At 38.8% G+C, this 12,919-nt stretch overlaps 1 protein-coding gene across 11 annotated transcripts in view; it reads left to right on the top strand.

Annotated features, from left to right (window-relative positions):
- The window catches only part of LOC145985064 (uncharacterized), a 210,026-nt gene that overhangs the window by 100,124 nt on the left and 96,983 nt on the right, over positions 1-12,919 (top strand). For all 11 annotated transcript variants that reach the window (XR_014441396.1, XR_014441391.1, XR_014441393.1 and 8 more), the window contains exon 6: positions 474-560. Coding sequence is in view for 3 of the 11 variants with exons in the window: in XM_083118620.1 (XP_082974746.1) it covers positions 474-560 (87 nt within the window). In the remaining 8 variants the exon portion in view is untranslated. The remainder of the gene's footprint in view (positions 1-473; positions 561-12,919) is intronic.

A 12,919-nucleotide genomic window follows, 5' to 3' on the forward strand; every position in this document is an offset into this window, starting at 1 on the left:
CTGGCAGAAAAGTGACTTAAAATAAAAAGATAAAATAGTAAGCACCATTTTCTTTTTGGAAAGGAAGATGACTTTTTAAACTGCGACCGACTACTTATGCTAATGGAATAATGAATTCTATTTCTCTAAGTTGATGTAATAAATCCTATTTGTTAGTCATCATATTATTGTGTAAAAAATGATATAACATGCCAGAAGTATAAATAAAATTCCCAGTAATAGTTTTTATGTATGTTTATTAATTCTTCATAATAATATTTTTTTGTTTGTAGATATCTGTGACTAACGTAATATATTTTCTGTGTGTGCAAAATTAATGCTGTACTTTTTTTAGCCATCAAGTACAGTATTAATTTATGTCTTACACAGACTAAATACCAAAATTGTACTGTAAAAGATTACCATAATTGTTTAAGTTTTCTGCGTAAATTTAAGCTTTTATTTTTATTGCTAAATTGGACATCTTTTTCCAGATCAAGTAGAGTTGTTGGCAAAAAATTGCGTGTTGCAGAGCACTAATGAGCGACTGCAGCATGAAAATCAGGAACTGCTGGAAAAAGGTTTGTGCACTATTCCATAAATAAGGGCTTGAAATTTAAGTTTATGTTTACAGCATTGTTTAATGTACGGCCGAATCAATCTCCAGACAGGCAGAGGGGTGGGAATCATCGTCTCTGAATTTCCTGAAATTTTAGTATGTGAAACTGTGAGAGAATCTGAGTATGTACTTTCTTATTTTTTTAAATTTTAATTTTTACTCGAGATATAGCTGTTCAAAAGTTGACTGTGCGGCAGCCATTTTGGATCTGTCAATTTTTTCCGCTGTTACGAATTCTTCCGGAATTGCAGGAAAGATAATGCAAGCAAAAGTTCGAATTTTTACATCTGCTGAAGATTGCAGGTGTCATTTGCTTCAAAGAAGCTCTTTCCAGCTTCTTTCATACTCGGGCCCTCTTTATGAAATGATTAGACTATCGGACTATGGTGCTCGGGATCCCGGATTCGAGTCATGCCTTCTGCATGATACGGATTGAACTCTTGCTGATGCACCAACAGGGACAGGAGGATCAATTGTCTTTATAATATCTTGCAGCTGGATAGAACATGTGTGATAAGCTTGCTGTTTCTTGTCAGGAAAGCGGTACCTACTGGATGGACCATGAGGCAGCATGAAGTTAACAGTAACATCCTGTAAGTCATTGCTGACCTGTGTAACTTCTGCCACCCACCATTCACCTTCATACACACAGGCCACAAACATTCCAGTCTTTAAACTTTGGAGATCGTGCAGTTTAACAGCTGTTATATCCTCACTGTTGCCAAATGAAACATATTCCATGATGCTTCCCACTGTTCTAGAAATGGAGAGCTTGTTACCATCATAAGCCCACACATGAGATTTTTGCGCACCCCTTAATTTTCTTCAGCACCCCCTATCCAAAACCTATATTCTACCGAAAATATTACCTCTTACAGTGTCATATTATTTCATGTCGTCGTCATATTGAGGTCCGAATGTTAGGTACTGAAGTGAGACTGCTGTTATTATTTACGGCAGGTAAGCATTGATCCTACTCTCAAAGAGTTTCCGCATTTATTTTCCTGTACTGTAAGATCAGTGGCCCTTGTCTTTATTTATTCAGATTTGTTGTTTGTGTCTGTTTGTGTTTTTTGATAAATGTATATAGCTCAGTATCAGTTGTATGTTTTCCTTTGCACTGTTGATACACGGTTTTGTTGTCCTCCTACTTGTTCTTCCTCTTTTCTTCAAGTCACATTGGAACAAAAATTTCAGTTGCTTTAAAGTATCATCAGGTTGTTCTCGGAAAATTATTTAACGCGAGTTTTATCGTGAAGGTAGTTTCCTTGTTAATCCGTTCTATTTGTTCTAGTAAACGTACTATTTCAGACTTTTTCAAAGACTGTTACGAAGAGGCTAAAAATCCGCAAAGAAATGTTATAGTTCGTTATTGGGGACAGTGCAGCCCAAGGTATTTTAACCAAGAAGTTGCTGTGCACTTACAGTTTTGTCCTCACACCACAGCATCTGGGCAGACGTTGGCTATGCATTATGTAAAACGAAAAGAGGGGTAACAAAGCAACAGAACATTTTCAAAAAAATGAAGAAGTAAAAATAATAATAATAATAATAATAATAATAAAATATATATAAATGCATAAAAGTGACTACATGATTTCGTATTTATTGTGTTATTTTCTTTTTCAAATTGCAGAACTTTATGTTGCATAGTAGTGATTTATTTCCTTTACCCAATGCAACTAAACTGAACACTCAGCAGTTGTTGTTAATTATGCAACATATTTGACATTTGATTAATAACTGAATTGCGTACCTCAACTGCTTGTGCCTTGTAATCAAGTAATCCCGGGTTCGATACCCGGTGAAGGCACATAGTGGTTCGGATCCCATTTTAAACTGAAGGCCTAGTCCCGATTAGCCTATCGGAAAAAAGCCTCCAGTCGTCCTTATATGCTATTGGCCTCCCTTGAACAAGCTGTTCTTTTCAAATTTCCAAACTTTGTTGTTTTGCTAAAATCAGGCAAAAATGAAGCAAGTCATTAGTATTCTTCAGTTTCATTAGCATATTATCATAGATGCCTACTAAATGTTGATAGTATTTGATTTAGGGACAAAAACATAAAAAAAAGGTAAAGATAAAGGTAAAGTGCTCCCCTGTGCATAGCACCATGCCATGAAGGCATATAGGGGGTGTGGGGGTAATGCCCTACACTTCTACACATGCATGCATATTTTATGTTTCCTTTATTTTCAACGTCACACCCCCTAAATTTCATTCCGTACCTCCTGAGCACCCCCAGGTGATTAATCCTGGTGCCGCCGCTGATTACAGGCTTAGATAGATTGTGTTTAGTGGCATGATGTTTCACTAGACCTCCGACCCCATCACATGGCCCTTTTTCCATGCAGTTGCACTAAAAATCCATTCTAAGGGAGCTGGTGATTTTGAAAGTTCATAAAGTTGAAATTGGTTTTTAAAGTGACTAGCAGCCCCATCTGAGATTATGCTAGTTCTGGTTGGTTTAACACCAAGGTTTTCTTCGATCTTCTGAAGTGCTAATAAAGCATGAGAAGAATCGTGTCCTGTGTCATCACTAATAATTACAAAACTTGTTGTCTCATTGTTGAAATAGGTCACTGATGTAAAAATCGATATTAGGTCAATCTGCCAGTGGTAGCCCTGTACTTCTCCTGGTAGAACAACAGACCAATTCTCTGCAAAATCACAATGAATGACTAAGTGTTGCGCAGATGTTTTTGATTCGTCTTTAGTACGGGAGATGTATTTCCTTTGTACATTTTTCATATAAATATGGGTTACGGCCTTCACAGTCCATTTGGAAAATTCTTTATGAAAATAATCGAATGCCACTGTCTTTTTTTACAAGTTGATGCTTTTCCATGTTGCATAGGTTACTTCATCATTTTCTTCTGCTGCTTCTTCAAGTTGTAAGGTTTATAGAGTTACTCCACCCTGGCCTGGACATTTGTGACATTCTTGTAATAAGCATGATTCATTTTCCATAGGACACACAACTAATGACAACACCTTACTCACAAGACTGTCCGAACAATCATTTTCTTGCAGCAGGTTTTTCAGGGTAACTGCACAGAGATTGAAGTTTGAATAGTACACACACACACACAAACATCTCTTGTTGGATGTGGTATTACCCACTTAGGATGATGCAAAGAGAAAAATTATGTTCTACCTATCTTTATTTCTGGATACTCATGTTTAAAAAGGCTGTATGTTTCACTAATACTCCTTGTCACATAGCGTTTTATTTTGAGAATTCTTTGACCATTTTCTAGTGCAGTAACAGTATCCTTTTTATTAGCACTCTGCCTTGTACAGTCCCATTTATCATCTGTGTAAAATGATACTTCTGTCTGTAAGTCCTTGTCCATAATGGGATGTCCACAGTAGGGGTCTGGTATGCCAAAAATTCCTTTCTCCACCACCAGTCTTCGTGATTTGTCAATTATGTGTTTGGTAGAATTTGGGATGTGTTCTAATATCTGCTGTTTAGTAATAGATCTGGGAACAAAAGACATAACTTGAACCTTTTGGTTGTAAGTTGTGCATGACTCAACAGCTGTATTTATATTTTTTAACCTTAATTCACAACACTCACATTGTGGAATAACATTATGTTCTGCCAAAGGGGAGGTCAATTCAGCTTGAAAAATTCTGGACAGACTCAGACCCGTAGCTAGAATTGATTTCCAGGGGGGGGGGGGGTGCTCGCAGGTTATCAGGTTGGGGGCTTGGTAAACGAAGTCCAATTTTCAAAAGTTTAACAGTATTAAATGAAGGTAAATTATGTGGGGGGGGGTCATTAAGTTATATGAAATTTAGAAATATCATACAAATACTATATTTTTCTATATTTTAAAACATCGTTTTTTTTAAGTGTTGACTGCTACTGAAATCATCCCTTACTGCACACTATACAGATATTTATATCATACAAGAAAAAATGCACAATATTCAATCATAGTGCCTACAGTACATTCCACCCCCGGCGGAAGCAATGAAACTCCCCTTCATTCCGAAAACTTGGGAGCTGCTGACCTTTGACACAGATGCGGAGGGAATTTGCATGATGTCATCAAAGTCACAGATTTCTGTCTAAGTGGGATGTTGCAACAGGGGCAGCGAAAGTACAGATAAAGAAGCTGCCCTGTGAAAGAACCTTCTAGAGTCTAGAGAAGAGAATCTTCTAAATACTTGCATCTACTTATACTTCTTCTTACAAATAAAATGAAGAAATGCGTTAGCTGTTGTTCATGTTCTGTGAATTTATCCTTCACCAAAGTTGTGAGCAAAATAATATCTGCTGTCTACATTTCACTCTTCAATCAAACAAATGACAGAAAATAGTTTTGCTTAATGTCAAGGGGACTGAAGGCAGTGCCAGGGGGGGCTCAGCCCTCCCTGGCTACGGGCCTGGACAGACTCCTTCCAGTTGACACATCTACTGCTGTTACAAGCTATTTTTGTTTTCTTTTTACACATGATTGTGGATTGCCTTTCAAGTAACCAGGTTTTCTAACAGGTGACACTCAAACTGCTGATGCTGTTGTAGTATTTAGCTGCTGCAACTCTTCATTTTCAGAGACAAAGGGTGTGTCACTGCCATCTTCAGTTGCAAATGGTTTGGATTCACTCAATCATTAGGAAATCTCTCAGAAAACACATCACTTGTCCTTAGATCGCCAACCACAATAAAGTCTGGTCTTTTACTTGTTTTATAACACACTTTCTTGTGCACATGACCGTAATCTGCACATTTAATTCTGTTCTGTCCCCATTGTGAAGCCAATTTTTTCTCTCAGCAGACAGGTTACAAAAACTTATGAATTGGTATCCTATATAATCACCTACAATGAGTAATCCTTGCACAAAAGCTTTCAAGTACTGCTGGACCACAAATGTGGTGAACTGCTCTCTCTTTGGTTGCCTGTTGACAACTGAACTGTGAATTCCATGTGTCCTCCCTTTTATATGCTAGGCCAAACATCCAGAATTATCTAAAAATATTCAAGAAGGTTCTGTTACAATCTGTAATTATCTGGAAGTTGGAGAATGTTCTAGAAGGTTCTGTTACATTCTAGAATTATCTGGAAGGTTCAAGACAGTTCTAGAAGGTTCTGTTACATTCTGGAAGGTTCCAGAACATTTCCATGGTTTCAAATTTGTCTGAAATTGGATTTTTTTAAAAAAAAATCATTAAAAATTCGAGAAGCAAAATGGCGTGCTTCCCTTTTCAGGATATGTAGTACTCTTAGATATACAACTCCTGTAATATTTTTATAATTTTCGAGATTGGTGTTTTTGACATAAACAATTTTTTTAAGAAAATTGTTTATTTTTTAATTGCTGTTCCAATGTTGGTTTTTGAGATATTATTTGTTTATAATATGTAGAAACACAAATACTTCAAAACAAAAAAAAATCATCCATTTATCTCTATTTGTTGAGAAGATATTGCAATTTTAAAAAATTGACAGATCCAAAATGGCCAACTTTGAACAGCTATATCACGAGTGAAAATTTTAAAAAAATATATAAAATACGCATTTCTCGGATTCTCTACCAGTTTCACATTAAGATTTCAGGAAAATCAGAGACAATGATTTCCCCATTTTCATTTTCACTGCCTGTCGAGATGGATTGGGTCGCACATAACATCTAAAGTCTAATATGGGGGATGTTTAGTACAGGCTAGGACAGCCTATGGTGACTCACTTGGCTAACATAGGAATGTTCGTTTACCTGTAGTGCCATTGGAAGTTCTCATCCTTGTAGGTCCTTGCTTCAACGTTGTCCTATCCTGTAATAAAACGAGCTAGGGAGCGTAACTTGGTTTCTCCCAAAACTGCCCTAACATAAACCCGATTTCTAAACGATCACTTTCGCTCGTATTTCTCTCCTTTCCTTTTCACTTCTACTATTTAGGAGTTCAGTTTACTAAGACTTAATTCGATGTAAAATAGATAGTAATTCAGCGCGTCTCTGGAGCTCACTAGCAATTACTGTATTCGATGTAGATCTAAAAGCAACTAAGAACGAGATTTTCTCACGCGGACTATTTATTCGGAATTTCAACTTTTGATCGCTAAACCCGTTGCCTCGAGCGCGTACTTTGGCAACAGCGATTCTGAGGAAAACGCTGATTTCCTGATTTTCATATTCTGCCGGCCTAATGCAATGTCAGCGGAGTTGGAAAACTCCGCTGAAGGTTGCTGGCATGATCAAACTTTTAAGAAGCTCTTTTCCAATGTTTCAGCGGGACCCATTTTTATAACATGATTAGCTTATTTATTTATGATGCCTGGGTCCTAGGTTCGAATTCCGCCTGTGGCATGATACGAGGGTCACTATTTATATTTTGAGCCTTGGCAACACTGATTGAAGTTAAGCGCGATTTGACGTTTGCACGGAATCGTCTGGCATTATTGACCATAACGTACTTAAAATGTTTTGTCAATAACTTCATTTGTGTTGTTTATGTTGCCTTGGAGATTGCGCGAAAACAATAAAATGGAATTAACTCGTGAACATTTTTGTGCGATGATTTTTTACGATTTTCGACGTGGATTATCAAGACAAGAGTGCATCGATCAACTTACTTCCACATTTCGCGATGAAGCCCCATCCTTTGTCACTGTGAAACGCTGGTATAACGAATTTAATCGTGGCCGCCATTAGTTCACCGACGAGATTCGCGAAGGTCGTCCAAAATCAGTTGCTGTTCAAGAAAACATTGATGCTGTGCAAAACCTAATACTGCAAGATCGTCATGTGACATACTGTGAGATTGAGGCAACCATAGGCATTAGTTCCACCAGCATATATAAAATATTACATGATCATTTAGCTGTGAGAAAGGTATGTTCTCGTTGGATCCCCCACAATTTGACAAGAACTCAAAAAGACGCTCACGTCAATTGATGCAAACAAATGCTCAATAAATACAATCGTGGTGCTTCAAAAGACGTATATAAGATTGTAATAGGTGACGAATCATGGATATATGCATATGAGCCGGAACGTAAACAGCAGTCGACTGTATGGGTGTTTCAAGATGAACCCAATCCAACAAAAGTTGTTCGCTCGAAGCACATCGAAACAAATGGTCGCCTGTTTTTTCGGGAAAACTGGTCATGTGGCAACTGTGCCTTTAGAGGAACGTAGAACGGTCAACTCTGAATGGTACACAACAATTTGCCAGAGGTCTTCGGTCAAATACGGAAAACAAACAAACGCCGTCGGATCATTCTTCATCAAGACAATGCCAGCTGTCACACATCTTGTCTAACAACCGACTTTATGAACAGTCAAAAAATCGAATTGATGGGTCATCCACCATACAGTCCTGATTTGGCACCCAATGACTTCTTCTTGTTCCCGAATGTCAAGAAGAAATTGCGTGGACAACGATTTTCGTCGGCAGAAGATGCCGTTGATGCGTTCAAAAACCATATTATGGAGGTGTCTGCCAAATTCCTGTTTTTTCATTGTTAGGCTCAAAATATAAATAGTGACCCTCGTACGATATATGCAACATGAACTTTTAAATATGATGTGCTATTAATTATGTGTTGTTACTGGGTGAGTGGTGTTTAACTTCTATAACATGCATGTTTCTAGGAATGAAAGACATAGCAAATGAATGCACCAAAATGAAGAATCCACTTAACTGCATTTTAAAAAAAATATTTTTTTAAAAAAACATAATAGTTGCAGTACTTTCAGTGACAACTGCCACCATCTTCTTGGAAACTTGTGCTATTGCTTGACGAGCTTCTGCCATGTATAATTTTGTGACATGCTGCTGGCTCCACTGTTGTTGCCTGTTCATAAGGAACATCATCTGCTCCTCCTAGGTATCAGCTGCTGCAGTTAACATCAAAATGGACAGCCACACCACACATTTTGAAAAGTACACATTTCTTTTGGGTCCTCCTCTGTGGCCGTGCAATCTAAGGCGCTTGTGCTTTGAGCTCCGACTGGGGATGGCATGGGTTCGAGTCTGGCTGGGTTCAATCTCTGGGTCTTTAGCCTGTGTATAAGACTGGTGGCAACCCTCCATCGTGAGGCAATCGGGGAGCCATGAGTGAGTAGCGTAACCCGGTCACAGATATCTCCTATATCGGCTGGGGTTTCGACGTGCTGACCCCACGTCACCGCATTACTGGTTGAATATCTCCACACCTCTAGGTAGGATTATGGGAGGGAGACTGGCAGTCGGCCCATATGGGCTGTAAAGCCACAGGTTATTATATTTCTTTTGTATTATGATCACTAGGGCTATGATTTTTATGACTTAGCATATTTTTTTGTTAAGGGTGATGTGTTCCCCAAACATATAGAAATTCATATTATGAAGAAACTAATAAAATTAAGGTGCTTTTTAAGGGCATATTTTGGCATATTTGGCCATTTCTGTGTAATAGAGCATATTTTGGTGGATTTTCATTTTCAAAGTGGATTCATTCTTACTCCCATCTTTATTCGAGTTTTTTCTTCTTTGGACTCTAGCAAAATCTTTTTCATTTTTATTTGAAAATTTAGAGGAAGTATTCATTGTGCATTGCAACTCAGGGCCCATAAAGTGAACTAAAAATACTAAAAGGTAAAGTGCTCCCCTGTGCTTAGCACCATGCCATGAACGTATAGGGGGTGTGGGGGTAACGCCCCACACTTTCTTGATCCGGTCATCAGTGGGGGTGATGTGATCAGCATCACGCCCCTGACCACCTTTATCCCCCAGGGTTTCCCCCAGGTACCCATGTTATTCGATGCTGGGTGGGCGCCGGGGCCGCTTCCAACGTTAGAAATGTTCCCGGATTTGAACCGGCTGGCGATCGAACCCGGGACCTTGAGCATGGTAGTCAGACGCGTTTCCGACTGAGCCACCGCGGCCACTACTAAAAATACTATGTATGTAAAAATATCTCAGCATTTAGATATTGATCTTTGAAACAGTCCACTTATAAGGGCATATTTTACAAATTGTAGTGCATATTTTGTAAAATTTTAGGTCATAAGAGCATATTTTATTTTGCATATTTTGGTGATTTTTAGGTCATAAAAATCCTAGCCCTAATGTTCACATCCCCTTTAATTAGATTCAGTTACATACAGTAGCCTAACCCTAAGTTTTCACTCCTCTAACTCATGGACTGCCCACACCTGCATCCCCTTCCCTTCTTACTAACCTCTTAATGAATTATCAATAGCAACTCCTATGTAATTAATTAATTATTGTATAATATTGGAATTTTTACCCTTCATTTTGAAAAATGTTGTGAAGTATCATACTACTACCGAAATACATAGTGATAGAGTGGCTGTAAGTGGCATTCTCACAAATATATAAAGCAGGGCCAGGGCCAATTGTCAATCCTGTACATTTCATTGTTTTGTACTCATTGTTGCAAAGTCTCGTCAATTGTCAATTGCATATCCATACTTGAGACCAGGGGTACCCACGAGGGGGATACATGATGTGCCTGCATCATAGGAATTTTGAGGGTAGGGCAAAATTTTATAGTTTACCTACTAATTCTATATATCTTCACCAAAAAGAGGGGGAGGGTAGTTTCATTCCATTGACTTGTTATTGACTTTTAGTTATTGTTATTATATACAGATTTTCTACCTACCTGTGGATGATCAGAACGATGGAGTTGAAATGACCTCTTATGCCTTTAGAATCAGTTTGGAAGGGCAAGGTTAGTCAAGCAGACAAACAGTTGAGAATAAGGTTCAGTACACTAACAATGGCAGTGAGCCTGAGCAGTTTTGTACATTTTATGTTAGCAAACATGAAAGTGAGCCGTGCTTTTTCTTTCTTTAGTCTTTTAATTCCAACTGCAATGAAAGGTTACGAATGTCATGTGCCTTTCGATTGTTGCTATCTCGGCCGTGGTATAGATCCGAGTCGTCTTGTAACTTCCGACATGAGGACTTCAGTTTGATGATTTCAGGCACGATTTGTTTCACTTGTATGTGTTCCTGTAATTCGACTGACTGGATAATTATAAGATACTGTCAATTTTCATTGTCTAAAGCTTACATATTCCAAAAATGTGTTAAAAAAGAAAACATTCAAACATACTGCGTCGTTATCCAAACTATATTTGTGTGTGTACGTGTGTGTGAGGATGGGTTATGATGAGCAATTCTTTTGGGGGAGATTTTGATGAACGACTTTGGGGGGATGCATCTATGGCTTGGGGGGAGGATGGACACCACTGGACCAATGTGTACTTTAATAATGAGAAATTAAAGATTGGTGATAATGTTGATTTCGATTTCACCATCATTCATATTATCAATATTGATATATTGAGGTCAATATTATCAATATTGATACATCATGGTTGTTATTTTTATGATATTGATGCTTTTATATTTTAAAAATGTTGACTTAATATTGATATATTGAAATAACTCTGTTTCAGTAGCGTACACAGAATTTTATCAAGGGGGGTGTTATTTCTAAAACTTTCTTCAAATTCACACTACCATTGTTTTTTTATACTTTAATTAAATTATAATACTCACAATCAATTAATAATACTTATAATTAATTAATTAGCTGCATTATTACTAATAATACTACTAACACCACTACTACTATTAAGTAGTACAGATCTACATAAATATAGTATTTATGAAATTAATAGAACAAAATTACTTTCTAGTCTAGTGGCCACGGTGGCTCAGTCGGTAACGCATCTGATTACCATGCTAAAGGTCCCGGGTTCGATCCCCGGCCGGTTCAATTCCGGGAACTTTTCTAACGTTGGAAGCGGCCCCGGCGCCCACCCAGTGTCGAATGACATGGGTACCTGGGGGAAACCCTGGGGGGTAAAGATAGTCAGGGGCGTGATGCCGATCACATCACCCCCACTCACGAACGGATCAAGAAAGTATGGGGCGTTACCCCCACACCCCCTATACGCCTTCTTGGCATGGTGCTAAGCACAGGGGAGCACTTTACCTTTTTTATCTAGTCATTCAATTTTTATCAAATTCTGGGAGCATTTTTTTGTTTCTTTGTTACGAAATAATTGTCTGGTCAACGAGGTGAGACATTTTAAGTGAGAAGAAAATCCATAAAAACAAGAAAATATATTTAAAAAAATTAAAATAATCAAAGTATGGAACTCATCCGTGGAGCCGCGGTGGTCTGGTCGGTAGAGCATCTGACAACCATGCGGGAGATCCGGGATAGATTCCCGGAATTGGTTGGATTTTTTGTGGCTTCTTGCCCGCATAAATGTCCCCGATAATTCACATCTGGATTGTATCCTTGTTCTTACCAACAAAACATTTTGCAATAGTTGAGCTTATTGTCATTTGAATAATTCTCTTTTCATAATTGGAAAAAGAGAGACGCAGTAGTATATAAATACGGAGAAACTAGTACTCACTTTTATCCGCGAAGCTGTTTTTTCTTCTTTTTCGATTAATTTCAGTGGCCACTGCCACCATCCTCGTTGGAACTTGCTGCGCTGTTGCTTGGCGTGCGTCTTTTGTTCGTACTTCTCTGGCTGCCGTCAGGTGCGCTGTTAGGTGCGCTGTGCGTCTTGGTGCGTCGTCTGCTATTTCCGGGCGATAACTGCTGCAGTAGTGGAATCCAAGTGTGGTGCGCTTGCCCGCTATCGATGTTTAGTTCGTGCGGGAAGTGCATTATGGCATGCGTTTCCTTGATTTTGGTGTCTATGAGCGTGTGGGCAGTGTGTTTGACTCGAACCTTTTGAATTTTATGGCTATTGTATTCGATATGTCTAGCAAGACCAGTAGTGGGTTGGGCTTTTTTCGCATCTGCTAGGTGCTGTTGGATTCTTTCATTGACAGATCTGATGGACCTGCCGATGTAATGAGCCTTGCATTCACACTCTACAGGTCCATCAGATCTGTCAATGAAAGAATCCAACAGCACCTAGCAGATGCGAAAAAAGCCCAACCCACTACTGGTCTTGCTAGACATATCAAATACAATAGCCATAAAATTCAAAAGGTTCGAGTCAAACACACTGCCCACACGCTCATAGACACCAAAATCAAGGAAACGCATGCCATAATGCACTTCCCGCACGAACTAAACATCGATAGCGGGCAAGCGCACCACACTTGGATTCCACTACTGCAGTAGTTATCACCCGGAAATAGCAGACGATGCACCAAGATGCACAGCGCACCTAACAGTGCACCTGACGGCAGCCAGAGAAGTACAATCAAAAGACGCACGCCAAGCAACAGTGCAGCAAGTTCCAACAAGGATGGTGGCAGTGGCCACTGAAATTGATCGAAAAAGAAGAAAAAACAGCTTCGCGGATAAAAGTGAGTACTAG

The sequence above is a fragment of the Lepisma saccharinum genome, chromosome 3 (genome assembly GCF_977018435.1).
Source record: "Lepisma saccharinum chromosome 3, izLepSacc3.1, whole genome shotgun sequence".
Taxonomy (NCBI): Eukaryota; Metazoa; Arthropoda; class Insecta; order Zygentoma; family Lepismatidae; genus Lepisma; species Lepisma saccharinum.